This window comes from Falco naumanni, chromosome 4 (assembly GCF_017639655.2).
Source record: "Falco naumanni isolate bFalNau1 chromosome 4, bFalNau1.pat, whole genome shotgun sequence".
NCBI lineage: Eukaryota > Metazoa > Chordata > Aves > Falconiformes > Falconidae > Falco > Falco naumanni.
The window spans coordinates 30,519,408-30,536,525 of NC_054057.1; the positions used below are offsets into that span (position 1 = coordinate 30,519,408).

General features: G+C 40.4%; 1 protein-coding gene across 1 annotated transcript; it reads right to left on the reverse strand.

The window, feature by feature from the left end:
• Window positions 1-208: 208 nt before the first annotated feature.
• TSPAN13 (tetraspanin 13) lies at window positions 209-17,111 on the reverse strand. The gene is made up of 6 exons (XM_040593134.1): window positions 16,857-17,111; window positions 4,598-4,765; window positions 3,256-3,336; window positions 2,286-2,399; window positions 1,841-1,951; window positions 209-671 (listed from the first exon to the last, which is right to left on the reverse strand). Exons 1-6 carry the CDS (start codon window positions 16,917-16,919, stop codon window positions 597-599), a joined length of 612 nt encoding a protein of 203 aa, XP_040449068.1. The 5' UTR covers window positions 16,920-17,111; the 3' UTR covers window positions 209-596.
• Between the last annotated feature and the right edge of the window lie 7 nt (window positions 17,112-17,118).

The window sequence follows — 17,118 nt, forward strand, 5'->3', positions numbered from 1 at the left end:
AGCTACCAGAATTCAAAACAAACAGGGAAGGGAAGGAGTGAAGACAACAGTGGTCATTAACACACACTTACGTGCACTACAGAAAACAGTATCTTTCGCTTCTATTTTTAACTTAATAGGAAAGTGGGAGACCATTATTAAGACAAAAAAGTTGACTAGAGTTCAACCTAAAGCCTAATCAAATCATACAGTCCAACCATCCACCATGTATTTTCATCATTTTAATGAGCAACTGTGAATTTTTTGTAATCAATGAATACAGCAGAAAATACTTGCTGCTTTTTTTGGATACCAGTAGTGCTATAAAATCCACTATGTAGAGTTCACCACATCAATTACCAAAGTCTTACCAGAGTTATTTAACAAGCTCAGAGCAGCAGTTTGACTCTGCCCAGCTACTAAATACACCGGTCTACTTCAAGACAGATTCTCAGAAGAAAAATAGTGGGAAATTAAAGATGAAAACTACAAATTTCTCATAACATTTTATTTTTGGGTACATGTAGAATCCCTATTATGGACAAATATCAAACTACAGAGAATCTGCATTTTGAAGCAGAGGGTGCAGAGACAAGATCCAGTCATTTATAAACTCATCAAAGAAATGCACTAGGGTTTGCACGAGGATCCTTTTGGTTCCTGTATCTATAAGTCAGCCAGACTCCCAGAATCTGAAAACAAAACACAAAGATATTATTAAGCAGAGGGTCTCCACCCCATCTTCTATTTGTTTTAAACATAAAATCCTGACAATTCTGAGTATGCAAATTTAGGATATTTTACTGTTGCTAAAATTGCACCACACACCAGCTTTCTTAATTAGAAAAAGAATACACCTTCTCAGAAAGTATTCATAGCTAGCAACAAACAAAAACCCCAAAACTTTATTTGCAATGCAACATATTTTCCATAGGCATGTCTAGTGTTAAATTATTCTGCCCCTTCCCCAAATTATAAGTAATAATAAACCTGGTTTTAGTGCAATGATAAATCCTCCAAATTGTTTTATTTTACAGTTACCACTTAATTATGAGGCTATTTTTCCAGTACATTTTCAAATCTTGTTATTCCCCCCAACCTCTCAGCAGCTTCACATTTTTAATAAAGAAATTTTTAATAAAGAAATTGAGGGCAGAAGTCAGAGTGATTCTACTTAAGTTGCTGTAGTACCTACAAAACTGCACTATAGAGCAGGAGGAGTATTTTCACATGCTTTACTGTGGGGTTATGAAAGACCTGCTCTGAGGGGTTTTATCCACTGTTCAATAAAGCCAGTACCCAGTACCATCTGGGTACCAAAGCAAAGACTCAAAGACCTTTTTAACCTGATGTTTAAAGTACATTTCACTCATCATGAAACTGTATCTTTGCATTACAGAAGGCATACACACAAAAAAAAAAACAATCCCCAAATAAAAAAGGCCCAAATGACCGGGGGTGGGGGTGGGGATGTGGGGGGGGTGGGAGCGGGGAGTGTAGGCAGAATAACAGGGAAACAAAGTAATGGCACACTTTTAATTATGTTTGAAGAATGGTAAACCTGAACAAGCTAACTTTCCGCAAAACTTTAACAGTTTACAGCACCACATTTTAATGTGGTATCTAGTTGCAGTTTGTAGTATAAATAACAAAGATGCAAGAACTCCCAGTGTTGAATAAAGACAAGCCCTCCTCCTGGCAGACTTCAGCAAGCTGACAGCCTAGAAAAATTTGATCTAATTATTTGACTCCTGAGATAGTACTGAGAGTTCCTGTAATAAACCTCCTAAAATTAATTGCTTCCTAAAACAATGCCTTAAAAGTGGGGAAAAACCACTGCATTTTCTAACCTCCTACTCACCTCTGTGAAACTGAAGAAAAGTCCTATGCCTCCAACAAATGTCAGCACCATTCCAGAATATTCTTCTATAATCGGTGCACATGGTTGACACTGGCGACTTTTAAAACAATCCTGTAGCAGATACAGAGAATTTGCACTCCCTTGTCTGATGACACTTCATTGACTGAAAGCACCTAGCTAGCCCTCTAAAAGACTGCCAGGCATGAAAAAAACTCTAGCAGTTTTAAAGGACTCCAGAAAAGCAAGCATACAAATAACAATGGAGTACAACCTTTGCAGGGTGCTTTGTGATTACACTTCAAATAAGTTAACAAAAGAGCTTAGTATCATTGTTAACAACTACTTTACACATTTGTTAAAAAGCTCTGCTTTCTGACACTACAAAAACAATTGTACATTTTCAAACAAACAGAATGAGAAGTTTTTTCACACTTGAAACACTTACAGAGGAGCAGGTTTCATTCTGATCAAAAACTCTGAATCCACAACAATTCAGATTTCTCTCAATATCTGTTCTCGCACTGTTAGTGTTATTCCATCCCACCTCTAGAAGTTGACTCTAGAAGGCATAAGCAAACACACGTTAATTGAACTGTTTTGCATTTCATTGGAAACCAATACACTAGACCAAGTTGAAAATTCCCTAACTAAAACCTTCAGATCCTGAAGTCTAAAAGGATAATACATTAAAGAATAACTTGAATGTTCAAACAGCCTGTGTAGCCAACGAAACAGCAGCACTTAGCAGCAGCACATTCATGGTTGTAATTAATTTTCTTCCTTCCTTTTTCCTAAATACAAGAGCACTAGTAATGGGACATGCAGCTTAATCTAACTGGGACTCCTCAGACTTTAAACAAAAAGTGTGTTTACATGTAAAAGCTGATTATTTACCCACTGTACTTTTGCCCACTTCTTATGCGGTAAGAATTAAGTCTCCATACCTCATGGAAGCTGGTTTTACTTTCACATTTAAGGGTCACCTCTGTTCTTAATGTAGTTAACTTTTTCAATTACACAAGAACAATTCAGTGGCTTTATCATCTTTACATTATGATTACTGTAGATTTCATCAGCTTATCTGGAGTTGCTGAACACATGACATAGTCAAGATATCACGCTCCTACGCTTGTGACCCTAAACCTAGGCAGGAAGCTTAAAACCAAATTAATTTATTTTTTTTTTTTAAAAAAGACAGCTGAAAGTCACTTTAGGACTCAAATGTTATTTCCTTCTAGCTACTACAGCCAAGCACTGCCTAATTCTAGTACTTAATTAAAAGGATAATGTTGCTTTTCTTAGAATAGCCTCTCTCCATTTTGTGGAAGACTATAAATAAATATGTGTGCATGTATGTACAACATACGTATTTACAGTATTATGCTACAGATTAACTGAGAAGTCAGGAAACTTACCTGCTGTTCCTTGTTTAATGCCAAACAGGCACAGGAGACAGAAAACTGGACAATAAAGACTAGCAAAAGAATAATCATGTACTGGAAATAGTTAAGGATATACTCTCAAATTAATTTTGCTTTTATAACACATATGCCTAATGGTATTCCTTATTTTATTTCACTGGATAACAGTAAGTGCTTTAAAAGAACTATAGAAGTGAATTCTCACTGGATGTGGAAAAGATGACCCAAATGTTCGCAGACCTCAATCACCATGTATTGCCTCTTTCTGGCTACTACTATACATAGCTGTTATTTCTGGGTTAGGTGTTTCTTGCCTAGCAAGACAGCATGAGCAGAGACGTTAATGAAAGGAGCTTTCAGAGAGAAAAGTCTACAGCCAATTTCTCCAGCTTTAGGGACCCATGTTGTCATTACAAGATACTTCAATTACAAAATTACAAAAGATACTTAATTACAAAAAAGATAACTTTAGCCTAAATGTAAAAAAAGAGTGAAAGTTCCTTTTGGAACACAGCCTCACACACTTCTGGACTAATGCATCTGAAGACAGTGTAAAACAAGAAGAACAAACTGCGATACTAAAGATGACGTTTTGAAAGTCAAGCACTGCCTTCACAATCTGGCTGCTGTGTTCAGAGGTAAATATGTAACTCACAGAATTAAATGGTTTGTAAAGTGGAGGTCACTATTCATAGACCATAACCAGAAAAATAAACAGTTTTATCGAATAAATCTCTTTTCTCATCCAAACAGGCTGATTTTGTTATGCAAGGCAGCACCACAGACTGCATACACACTGATGGTGTGCACAAAGGGGCAGGAAAACATACTGAGAAGGTCTGCACTCATTTACAGTCTGGGTTCGCAATTAAAGACTAGGTATGAAAAGAAAGTGCTTCTTGACAGGCTGTATTACCAACAATGCACTCTCCTGCCAGCTACGACCAGCTCACTATCTGGAAATACCACCTTTTACTACTGTTAAACATTAATAGTTCACATACTCTAGCTTGGTGTAGGGTTGAGCATACAGTAAGAGGCACCTGCGACACAGTGAGCCACCACAAAAAGCCCTCAAAAATTTGAATTATTTTAATTTTTAAAAAGAGGAGACATGAAAACTTCTGTCTTCAGAGCACAAACAAGGGAGAAAAAAAGGAAGCTGGAATAAAGTTACATGGGAAGGAAGTTTAATGTAGCCTACATTTGACCAAAATAAAATTGTGAATTTCTGTTCTGTTTCTGAAGCACCTTCCACATCAGTCTCAGCTGACAGACCAGGTTGTTTACATGGCTTGAACCAAGCTGCAATGCATGTAATGCATCAAAAGGATACAAAGAACAGCAGTACTTGATGATGTTTCACCGCACCGATCAATCCAACTAAGGCAATAAGGAAGAGGAAGATTCCTACTGCAATTGCCACTCCAACAACTCTGAAGCTAGAGATGAGGCCGAAGCCAATTCCCCATGCCGCAATTCCAATCAGCAGCAGGCTTACCAGCTGGAGGGAAGAGAAAACAGAAAGTTAGCCTGCGTATTAAAAGAGTCAACCTACACACAGCTACATTCTTTACATTAAAGTTGTTATTAGAAAGGTACAGTTTTTCTTTTCAGTGAGAAGAGAAGCAGCACAAGCCTAAATAAACCAATCCTCCACTTCATCACAAAGGTAACTTCAGTTCCAGATGCTTTAAGGAACACATGTTCTTCAACACTGTTAACGTGGAACTGTTACAACTTAATCTACCTACAAAGTCAAGTCATGTTGCATTATCTGTGACTGAATAGAGACATTAAATTGAAGCGCGGATTATAACAGAACCAACAAATAAGCTAAAAACCATTAGCTCATTCAGCTTTAATTCACAGAATGAAAGAATGAAAATTCCAAATGCTTTCTGAAACAGAAGGAGTATATTTAAAGAAAATAGAACATAGAGCTCCACATACATAAAAAAAGCCCACTTTGCCAAAATTTTCTGTAATCAGGAATACAGCTGTATTAATTCTACAGTTGATGATGTAACACAACAGTTGGCAAGATCACACAAAAATACTTTTTAGATCTGTATCTCAAGGACTTCATGTAGTAAAACAATAAAGGTGCCCTGTCTCTGCTACATATTTCTTCAAGAAAATAGCTCCGCTATGAAGTCAATCCTATTCCAATACCCAAAACACTCTTACGTCATTTCCTTCCTTCTAAAGATGGTATTCAGGGAAGGCAGGCAGAATCTATCCCAGTTAGTTTACTGGGATTTATTGTTTATACAGGCAGGAAACTCCAGCCTTTCCTGTTTCCATGCCAAAAACACAGAAGAAAAAAAAATTCCAACATGAAAAGCTGCAGAGAAATCTGTAATGAGGTACAGCATGAGGGAAGCAGCAAAGCCAATCCAGATGTCCAATACACAAGATGCCTAATACTCTCTTGCTTGAAAGAGTTAAACCTATGTGTAATCTACCACCCATTACATTCTCAGTTAAATAAACACCGATTCAACATGCAAATTTTAACTTCCTAAAACCATGACCTCACCAAAATATACCCAGAAATTGTATCATTATTAAACAAAAAACCAACAACAAAACTGTAAGCATTTGGTCTAGTCCAGCCACTTGGCTTCATTCAACAGAAAACACAGAGTGAGCACCTACACTTGCTCACCAGTTGCCATTCAAACAAGATGCACCACATGATGTTTTACTACTTACCCTGAGGGATGGGGAAGAAAAAAAAAAAAAAAAGAGGGCATTTCCAATTTATTTCAATATATTTACCCTACAGCAGGGCATTTTTGTTGATTTTAATACCAAATACATCTGTATATTTTTTCAGCTTAAGTACATCTTAGAAAACTGAGCTATGTAATGCTGCTTTTGAAACACGGAACTCTAAAATAACATCAAGAAAGCTAGTAAAACAAGTGGTGATGCTTATCAAGATCAAAATACAGTGGGTGGTTTTTTGTGTGTTCACAGAAGAACGCATCTCAAAAAATATTTTTACCAAAAGCCAGTAAACCACATAAGAAATTTATGAGTCTGCAAGAAGAAAAGGAAAGTATTTGTTATACCTACAACTCTCTCTCACCACAAGGAGAGACAAAAGAACGATATACAATTCCAAGAAATTCTTCAATAGCAGTAGAGTTTTAGGATTAATTCACATTTGTCTTTCTTTCTCTTAAACAAAAAGCCTTAACCACCATGTTTATTTAAAACCAAAACACCAGGCCAAGCTGTAGTGAAACTAAATTATGAAGAGGGGAGAAATAAAAAGTAAAACAAAACAAGAAGCCTTGGCTCAGCCACAGACAGATTTTCTGAATGCACACTGCACATTCCTGTTGTCATCATGTTAAAAATTAGCCTTGCTAATCAGACAGTTATGTGCAAAACCTACCTGGTCTGATCTATGCCCATTCACTATATTTCTTCATGTCATACTACCGGGAAGATTTATTTTCCCACGTAAGCATCAGAAGTGAACAACAAAAGAAATCATATAACCCAGTTTCCAGTCAGAAGGTGCTGGCTGACGTCCCATACTCTGCACCAACTTAAAAGCACAGAGGTCACACTGCCAGTAAACAGCTCTTCAAAGTGTTACCTCATAAAAAAAACTCAAAGGCAATGACAAATCTCAATTAACAAAGAAAAGCAAAAAAACTTTGCCCCTAATGATTTTCACCAATACTTCTTCCTTCTGCCTGAGCTATGAGTGTCAATCTTTATTTTCACCAATCTGCCTCCAGGATACCAAAAAATGTATTTGTTCAGGTCTTTCCTCATTTCATAAGAGGTCTAACCCAATTTGATGCAATTACTTTCAGTCTTGAAGTATCAAAATCAAAAGAAGAGACTTGAACAATATCTGTGCCTAAAACACCTACTGGATAAATGCAGTGTGTGAACTGCAGGGTACTGGTTTCTTGCTGCTGTTACTCATCTCAGCATCCATTATTCTGACAATATGTACAAGAAATGAGTGCATATGACACTAAAAGCTATTACCATGACCCCCTGGCCCAAAAAGTTTTTCTGGCAGACACATTATGAATCTGGAACTGCCATGGTTTTCCAATTGAAAAGAAGCCTCTCTGGCTTTTAAACCCATTCTTGAACCCTGGATGTTCAGGAATTGTATGACCGACTTTGAAAAATGAAGTATCATAAAATAGTTCAGTTTCTCTTTTGATCACATTCCAGTTTTAGAGCTATCAGTCTCATTTTCAAGCTTTACCTCCATAATACCAAGGCTGTATTTTCTCTTTTCACATGACAAAGTTGTCCGTTATCCAATTCCTTAAAACATCTGGAAATTCAGTATGATCACAGATCCAGGCTACTGGGCTCTGCTTGGCAAGCTAAGTGAAAATGCTGTAGCCAGTCAGGCAGATACATGATTTAGATAAAAGTAACTATAAGCTACTCCAATTCCGGCCATTTAAACTAATGGAAAACTGACTTCATGTTTCAAAACTGGAGATGGCAGGTTTACAAACCATTCTAGAAACAGATTCAGTATTAAGTTCCTGACTCCTCAGCATGTTGATGTAAAGATGAAATCATGGTTATTCCTTCATTTTCAGGTTTGGATTGGACTATCTGAATGTTGAGCAGTAAAACTATACGTAACACACACACATATATATAGTGCCATAATGTGAAAAACTAAAGTAAACATACTACTACAAGCAGGAAAAATAATGTAAGCTGTTTGGGGAAGAGGTTTTAGAAGTCTGTAAAACAATGCAAGGCTCATAGCATCAGGCACTGTTCAGCCACTAGAAATGACTGCTCTACAGGGCTTATTCCAGTGTTTTGGAACAAAAGGATTTAGATGAAGTATTTCTAAAAGTGAAGCTGCTAAGACTCTGTAGTAAAATGTACTTGAAACGAAAGTACTTAGTAACCATACTTTTAAATGAGTAATATGTACATTCTAAATGGATAAGCTTTATTTACTTACAAAAAAAGTAAAAAAAAAAAGTTCCTTTATTTCTGTTAAATAAAGGGAAAAGGACTGTCTACAGAGCTTGTGAATGTCACATTTTCTTTTACTGAAATGACATTTCACAGAACCAGATTCCCCTGAAGAAAACAGCATCATCACTGGAAGACTGAAAGTATATGTGAAACTTCATTTTATGTATATGAGTTGACTTACATAAAGTTAGGCTTGGTTACCAACACTTCAAATATTTGCTTGGTACATCTATCAGAAATGTATGAAATCACAGTTCAGTTTTTAGTGATTAGGACTGATCTGGTTTCCCACAGCAGTCTCATTAAGCTGAAAAGATTGGGTTGGAGAAATGACCAGTTAGACTGAATGACAATAGGCTGGACTGCTTGAGCTTCAAGGGTAGCAGCTGATGGCTCATCATCCAGCTGGTAGCAGGTAAGGAACACCACAAAGGCTGATACGAGGCCAATATTACACAGTATCTTCATCAGCAACCTGGGTGATAAGACAGAATAAATCCTCAGAAAATTTGTGGATCATACTAAACAAGGAAGAATGATCAACTCTCCAAATATATTAAACTCAGATAGACCTTGATAAACTTGAGGAATAAGCCAACAGGAACCTCATAAAGTGCAAAATTCTGCTCCTAAGGTGCTTCCGGGGAGCCTGGGAACAAACTGGTTGAACAACAGCCCTACTGAGATAGATCTGGAGATCAAACTGGTTGCCAAGCTGAATATGAGCCAAGAGTGTGTTCTCATTGCAAACAGGGAAAGCCAAGAGGAGCGTACTCAAAGAAAACAACGCTAGTGAGACTGCAGCTCAAATACTGTGTCCTATTTCAAGTCCCCCAGGTCAAAAAGGAATCTGAGAACCTGGAAATGGCCTGGAGCCTTGCAGGTGATGTTTGAGAAGCAGGTGATGGAGCTGTGTTGGTTTAGTCTAACAGAGAAGCTGCCTAGGGATAGTCTAATAGCAACTGAAGCTGGAGGCGATTTGCAACAGCAATGGAGGCAGTGTTCTCGGCATCACAAGTAACAGCTTTGGAGGTTCAGACTGGACATTAGAAAAAAACAGCTGCAAGGTGGTCTGGTGCCATACTCGGGTGATAATCTTTGTTCTCAGAGGTTTTCCAGACTCAGTAGACAAAGCCACAGCTGACAAGTATTAGTCATAATCCCACTGTGAGCAGGAGCCTGGACAAATGAGCGAGCCCCAGAAGTCCCTTCCAACCAGCACTCCCACACACCACAGCCAGCTCTTCCACTGCGAAAATTTTGCCACTCTCCACATCAAAAATCAGAGTTCTAACAGGCAGATAAGAGACAGATTTAGCACTAAGCAAGGACTGTTCTGTACCGTCTAGCTCACTAAATATCTCCTAAACCCCATACCAACAAAACACCTTCTTAAAAGCAGTAAGAAGGTCCCCCAGTAAAAGAGCAATGAATGATTCTGAAGAAGTACTTAAACAGCTTCAAAACCACCAGGACAAGCCAACAGGTATTAAGAGCAAAAGAATTTATTACAGTCTCAAGCTGGAACAATTTGTCCCACGGAAACATGCTATAAACACACAGTGTCCACAAACCAGAAAAGCAACATAAACCCATGGGAACTGTGTGCATGTGGCAGGGGGGTGACAGCTAATATTTTAAACTTAATATCCTCATTTACCATATACTGCGTTTCCCATCAATACAAACCCTAGCTAGCAACCTTATTTAAAAAGCACACAAGCAAACACAGGCTTAGCATAATTCTACATATAAAGACATCAATTTTGAGGTTAAGTAAATGCTTTACCGGAACCAACCTACAGGTAGCATAAATCGTAAGTGAAGAACAGTAGTTTTCACTATGAGATTGAACACTTTTTCTAAAGAGTAAAAAAAAAATATTTAAGGAAATCAAGCATATTACCAACAGACAAAATGTTACTCCATTATCAGCACCTCTACCAGAAAAATTTTAGGGACTGTAAGTTCAAGAACATTGGAATGGATCAGACTCCACTTTAAGTGATTTCCATTATATATATATATATACACACACACACACACATTTGAACTTCAGAGATATTTAAAAATTAATTTAGAGTCAAAGAATGTCTTTGTCACAGAGATGAAGTCATCACAAGTTTGACTGCCCTGTTTTCCCGTTAATTTCTCATTAACATGATTAAAGCATTAGCCTTTACAATACTTGTCAGGGTTCTCTTTCCCCTTACTGCTGCATGAATTACTACTCCTATCAAAAAAAAACCTCCAAAAACTCTTAAATTGCCCTGTTCTTTAAATCCAAGTTCTCCTGTGCACACAGCTGCTCATTACCCTTGCTCCTGTACTGGAAAAAAGTATTTCTCTTCACACTTACCCTTTGTGTATTTATCCACAAAGAGTCAACATTACAAGAAGAAAACATGACACTGATGAGTTATTTCTCTAGACCATGCCACTGAGAAACAATGCAAATACCCAGACCAGTTCCTCCTTCCTTCAACAACAGTCCACAAGCAAATCTGCTGTTTTAACTAGCAACTATTCAGTATTGCAACTAGCTTGGACTGCTCACAAAGAAGGAAGTCATATGCAGAAGTTTGTTTTCCCACTGTTTTCTTGTAGGCTCGGCCCAGAAGGGAGTTAGTAAAAATTGCATTTCAGAACTTACATGTCAAGAAATACAGCCTCACCATTCCCAGATAAAGAGACTATATAGCCTTTACACTGGTACCAGCAAAGGAAGTATTTACAGACTACGTGTCGGGCTGGGTATAGAACAGGAACTAAAACCAGAGAGATTACACACATGAAGAAACACATCCTCCCTAACTTCTCTCTCCACATTTAAGTTCATCTTCCACTTCTTATAAGGGTGCTTTAAATTTTAAACCTCAAATGGTATATACTTCGAAGGTAGAGATCGGCACCACCCTGCCTTTCAACTGGGCCAACCATTTCTGCAGAGCCACAGAGACTCTAGAACACAACTCTCCTGGATCCCTGCACTTCATCTAAAACCACCACATTAAAATAAGTGGCAGTATATAGTGGTACACCTTTAGCAAGTTTAGACTAAATTGATTTCTATCACAGCTGTGAGCTAGCCAACCTGTAAGCAACCTTGTCTCCTTACAGTACTTGTTCAGCTTTGCTGAAAGCAAAATAAAGGCTGTGCAGTAAGGAAAACTCTGGGTACCGCCAAAGGATTTCTAACAGAATGCAAAACCTTCCACCCTTCGGTGCCTTATTTAAATGAAGTTATCAGTAGTCTGGTTACTGGACAGCCTTGAGACACATCACGTGGAACAAGTAATTTCTGTGAAAGGCAGAATTCCTGTTATCATGAAAGCCAGTTCTTTCTGTTTCAGGCCTACTTCAGAGTTCTTCACGGCACTGGCCAGCACTTACAGTCGAGTTGGTTTTGACATGTAACAAGGTCCTTCCACATTAAAATGGCAGAGATTTAACCTATTTCGTACTCCCTGATCTTTGGAAATGAAAGCTTTCTGCTGTGTATCAGGAACAATTATGTTCAGAAATATTTACTTTTGCTTCCTTGTTTGTTTATTGTTTTTTAAGAAGCTGTGAAACATTTTCAGGAAGCCCGATGATCCCACATACCCTTCTTCCACACATGTATCTCCTTCAACACAAAACTGATTAGATTAGATCACAACTAATAAATTAAGCTACAAGGCTACAAGACATTCAAAGGGCTTCTCAATAACTGTCATCTGCACCACTAGGATGGCTGAAAACATCAGTGGTATCAAAACATGCCAAGCTCCATATCGCCTCCTTCTTCTGTGCCCTGTCGTTCTCCAGTTCCTTCATGAAAGTGTCTGCCTTCCTAGCTCTAAATGCCACTATGCACTCTGCACAAGGCAAGTCAAACAACAAAACCCACTCATATCTGGTCTATGGACCCAGTACATGTCTCAGTTCCCACCTGCTACCACAAACCGCTGTCACTTTGGCTATAAACTGACAGACAGTACAGCTGAGGGCATTCCCAAGCACTGACAAAAGGTCTTGCAGATCCACGTTTTGGCTGTAGTCGCCCTTTCACGCTCTCAAGCGTGAGCATAGAAACCTTCCCCAAAAGCCAACGAATGCAAAACAAAACAAAAAGGCCAAATGCAAGACTAAATTGACATGACCAACATTAACCTTCCCTGCCACACACCTGGGAGCTTCTGTACCACTTTAATTTACATGTCAAGACTAGATAGCACAGCTTATACTGCTGCCTTCAAAATGTCCTTGAGAATGACAGAAATAACTTAAAGACAACCTGTCCCACTTGCCAAGCACCCAGTTAGGATGCCGAGCTAGACCAGCCCAGCACAGGCTAGTGCTGGGGCAAACTTTTGACTCTGCACTCTTAAATGCTGACTAAAGACTGTCAGACACAGCAAACAGCAGGCTATTTACTGGTCACTTCTTACAGTAAAACAAACTTACACAAACCAAAACAGAACTGAACTCAGAGATCACAGGTTCATGAAATTGCTGCATAAGGCAAGAACTGTGTTTCTCTAATTCCTGTCTGCTTGTACCTGGCTCCGTATAGCCACTACAGCAGTCAGGAATTATCAGACAATGCAGGAAACAGTCACATCCCCTTTCCATAGGAATATCCACATGTTTGCCCTGCCTCTAACACCAGGTTTCCCCCATGCAGCAAAAAGACAGATGGAGCTAGCACACTTGCATGGAAGATGCAAAATGCTCACTCCTTTGCAACGGAAACTCTGTATTCAAGACGAACGTTATTAAAAACCCTATGATGTCAAGCACACATTGTCCAAACCTGAAAATTTCTGCACTCACCTTTCACACTCCCATAATACAGGCAAAGCAATTTTGATAGAGGGCAGAAAGCACAAATGCACTAACTACACCTTCAATAATTGCTGCATCTAGAGAACAACATGCAGCGATAGGAAAAAAGAAACTAACAACTTTCAAATACAGTGCTTGAAAATGGATGAAAAACCCAGGACATTTCATAGACAATCAAAAAAAAACAGGTTCAGAGAAAAAAGTCATAGAAAAAGTACATTACTTTGACAAGGTACTTTAAAGTGTTCTGAGGAAATGTGGATGATTTTGTGGAATGAACTCTGTGCCACTAAAAAATACACACTTTAATGGTAAAGGTACCCTGTGTTTTAATTTCAATCAAACAGCCACTCTAGGTGTAAGAAAAACTGAAAGCCTGCTCATCAAAACAAATGTGAGATGTTTACTTGCCAACAACAAACAGTTCATGTTTGCTGCTACAGCAATAATTAAGTAGCTGCTTGGGTGACAAAACCAGCACACATCATCCAAATGAACTGACTATTTTTTTTTTTAATTTAAGTATCTGTGGCCCAGCTACCACCCAATCTTTCACCACTAATTAGCACTTAGGAATTTCCCTTTCCGTTCTGAAAATCTGATTTGAAATAACAGATCAACTGTTCATACTTGAACACAATAACTCAAGACCTCCTTGGAAGGAACACTGTCTACCTAAGGAAATCCTTGTCTGGTTAACGTGAACAAATACTGGTGGAGCCAGCATCTAGGGTTCTCATACCTGGAAGATTAGAAGTCTTAAATTACATACACATCCTTGAATTTGGCTGAATTCTGTGGACAGACATTTTAAACAGTTTGTATGGGTTTGCCATTTGATGGGAAATGTAAGTATGACTGAATAAAGACAGACAAAATTTGACAGAAACCCAAGGCTAGTATCTTAAAGGCCCTTGTATACAGACATTTCTTCCATGTCAGACTTCATTCTGGCAGTACACATAATTATATACACAGAATCAATAAATACTCTCAATTATTCTTCTTGACTCTTCCTGTAAGAAATCATACTGAAGTCAGCAAGATTCAGCATAGATGTCAGAATTACTCATGTAAAATAGATTTTAAAATAGAATCAGGCCCTAAGGACATTAACTTAGACCAGAGAAGAACCAAAAGTCATTAGCAAAGTACCATCCAAAAAGAACATTAAATAAGCAATTAGGTTAGTGGGTTTCTGGTTTCTTGCCTTAAACCAGTAACTGATTTATTACCGCCAGGACATGTATTTTTCTTGGTGTACTACCATAAAAAGTAAAACACGACAGCAATAGAAAAATAAAATAAAAAGAAAATTAAGCTCCAATATCCTATTCTAGAAGTCTTTTAAAGAAAAACGGAGTATAAACTGTAACCCCCAATATACAGTTCTAAGCGTTTATTTCTTTCAACAATGTGATACAGCCACATCAATGCTAGCTAGAAAAACATTCAACGAGTGTTACCTATTTGAGCTGATATCTCTTCTTACCCTCACTACTCCCCTCTCATCAATTATTAAAGTGAATTAATATTGTTTAAAAAGATGATGCTTTTGCTTGGTTTTATTCTGTCTTCTGTATTTTCTTCCAGCTGGGAAAAAAATAAACCTATCATTCATCACTTTTGCAACCCAATTCTTGTATTGTTAGGGTTTTGTCTAGCCAAGGACCAGAGAAGCCCGCATAGTTTGCTAGATCAACTCCACCAGGCCAACTAAACACCTTAAATGTTATTTCTGCAACTCAGAATTTTAAAGCATTAGTCTTGCAACTTGTCTACAATTAATACACAACACAAGCAACAGCAATTGAATATTCCAGTTACTGTAGTTCAAAGAAGTCATTCCTTCCCTTCAGCAAAAATGTGTGGTCTGCATAGGTCAAATGAAAGAATACCATGTGACACCCACAAAGTAAATTTGACTCAAGGAGATATCAGAGCAAGATGAAGGTCACAGGTGCACTGTACAGGTATCACAGACAAAACTACAGAGGTCCCAAAGACCAACCCACCCTTGCTGAGGCCAAATATGTCCAAAAGGCCTACCAGACCTTATACCTGGTGAATATGTAGCTGTAGGAATAAGTAATGGTGTCTTCAGAGAAAAAAACAACACCTACCATCCACGTGACCTCAAAATGAGATTTGTGCATGTATTAGGTTAGAAAGAATCAGATTTCTCTCACTAGTCTGTCACTCAAGAAACATAACACCAACAACGGCAAAAAGAAGTCTTGAATTAACCTCTGGTTTACTGAAAAGAGAAACCAGGATGGGACTATTTACCTGTATCCTATCCATTGGGACGGTGCAATCCCACAAAAAGCTGGCCATGATGATTTTTTGAGATCACTTCCAACCTGGGCTATTCTATGGTTCTAACCTTCATTATGACAGTCTACAAACACTGACCTTGCCTCCAACTACAGTTGCCAAACGTGGCAATACCTGCCTGCTCCCCTCTATTCTGGCTGGGGTTAGCTTGGGCGATCCACAGCATCACAGGGATCCTGGGTGACTTTCACAGCTGTATAAGCAGGGACTTCCTAAGCATGTTCCACAGACTCTTTCAGGGACATACTCGCTCCGCAAGCTCCTCCAAGGAAGCACGTGCAATAGCACAGCTTCTCCTATGTTAAGTTCCCTCTTTTCTGAGGGAAAAAGGGTCACTCATACACCAAAAAATACAACAACTCTGGCTTCAGCACAAGCACTTCTATATCCATTTGTGCTTCATCCTGGTGACCAGCATCAGGTCCAGTAACCGACAGCTACGAGAACTCCTTGTTCTGATGAACAGCCTTAGACCTGTTTATCCCACCGCCCTGCCCTCAGTCGAGATCAGGCAGTGCTTTCCGAAAAGCACCACCACCGCTGCCTGCAAGCACTGGCTGACCCCAATTTCAGCCTGCTGGAAGTCATCCCCAAGCATGACAGTTAACGTGAAACATTAGAGGACATACTACCTCACCAGATGAGCTGTGAGAGGAAGCCATTACATGCACTCACTCCTGTCTCTTGCTGCTTCTGTGTCATTTTAAAATAGATAATGAGGAAAAAAACCTGCAGCTACACCGTAACTGGAGACTTTATTGTTCTCTGTTGAAAACAGGCCCTCCAGCTTGTAGAGACGAAACGAGGCACCTGCCTGGTGCTCCCCAAGAAGTCAGTTATTTCAGTTTATTATACTACTATTTCCCTGGCCCTCACGCACACAGACGTTACCGCCGGCCTGGTCCATCCCCGGGAAGACCAGTGGGCCGGGGGCCTTGTCGCTCGCCGAAATGCACTTATGTCTCGGCTTAGGAACAACAAAGTGATCCCTTCCCCACTCGCGCCCGGCTTGGTGCGGCGACCCTTCCACGCAAGGGAAAAGGGCACCGCAGCGCCGCCGCTCCCCAGCCGGCCCAGCCCGCCGCCGGGGATGCGGTTTCCCCGCGGACGGGCAGCCTCGCCCCGCCGCCCGCTCCCGGACCGCCCTGGATTTTGATCCCGGGGAGCCACGTCTCTGCAGTGACAAAGCCCGGCCAGACGGGTGCCACTTCGCCCGCAGCTGGAGGCCGCAAGCGAGCGGCGGCCCCGGCTCCGAGTCCCCCCAGCCCCTGGGCACCATCCCGCCGAGAGGAGGCCGCCTCAGCCCGCAGCAGAGCGAGCCCCACCGCCTCCCCTCCCCGCCGCCGCCCCCAGCCCACCTCACCCCGCCACCCGCCGGGCGGGGGAGACGCGGCCGGACAGCCCGCGCCCCCCGGCCGCCTCGCCTCACGCACCGTGTAGAGCAGGTTGAGGGCGCAGAGGCAGTTCTTGGAGCACGCGAAGCCCCCGCACACCATCGCGCCGCCGCCGCTCGGTACCGCGCAGCAGGAGCCGCCACCCCGCCCCTCGCCGGCAGGCGGGCGCGGCCGCAGCAGGTGAGCGACGGCGGCGGCCGCTGCCGCACACGCCGATTGGCCGCTCCCGGGCACGAAGGTAGAGACACGCAAATGAGGAGACGCGGAGAGGGCTGGGAGCGCGGGCGGCGGCGGTGCCAGT

Bases quoted from the DNA above. Each gene is read 5' to 3' on its own strand.
- TSPAN13 (XM_040593134.1), bottom strand. From the start codon at position 16,919: ATGGTGTGCGGGGGCTTCGCGTGCTCCAAGAACTGCCTCTGCGCCCTC. The intron at 4,766-16,856 runs GTGCGTGAGGCG...TCTTCCCTCCAG, and splicing joins CCCTCAACCTGCTCTACACG to CTGGTAAGCCTGCTGCTGAT. The intron at 3,337-4,597 runs GTATCCTTTTGA...AACTATTTCCAG, and splicing joins ATCAAGTACTGCTGTTCTTT to TACATGATTATTCTTTTGCT.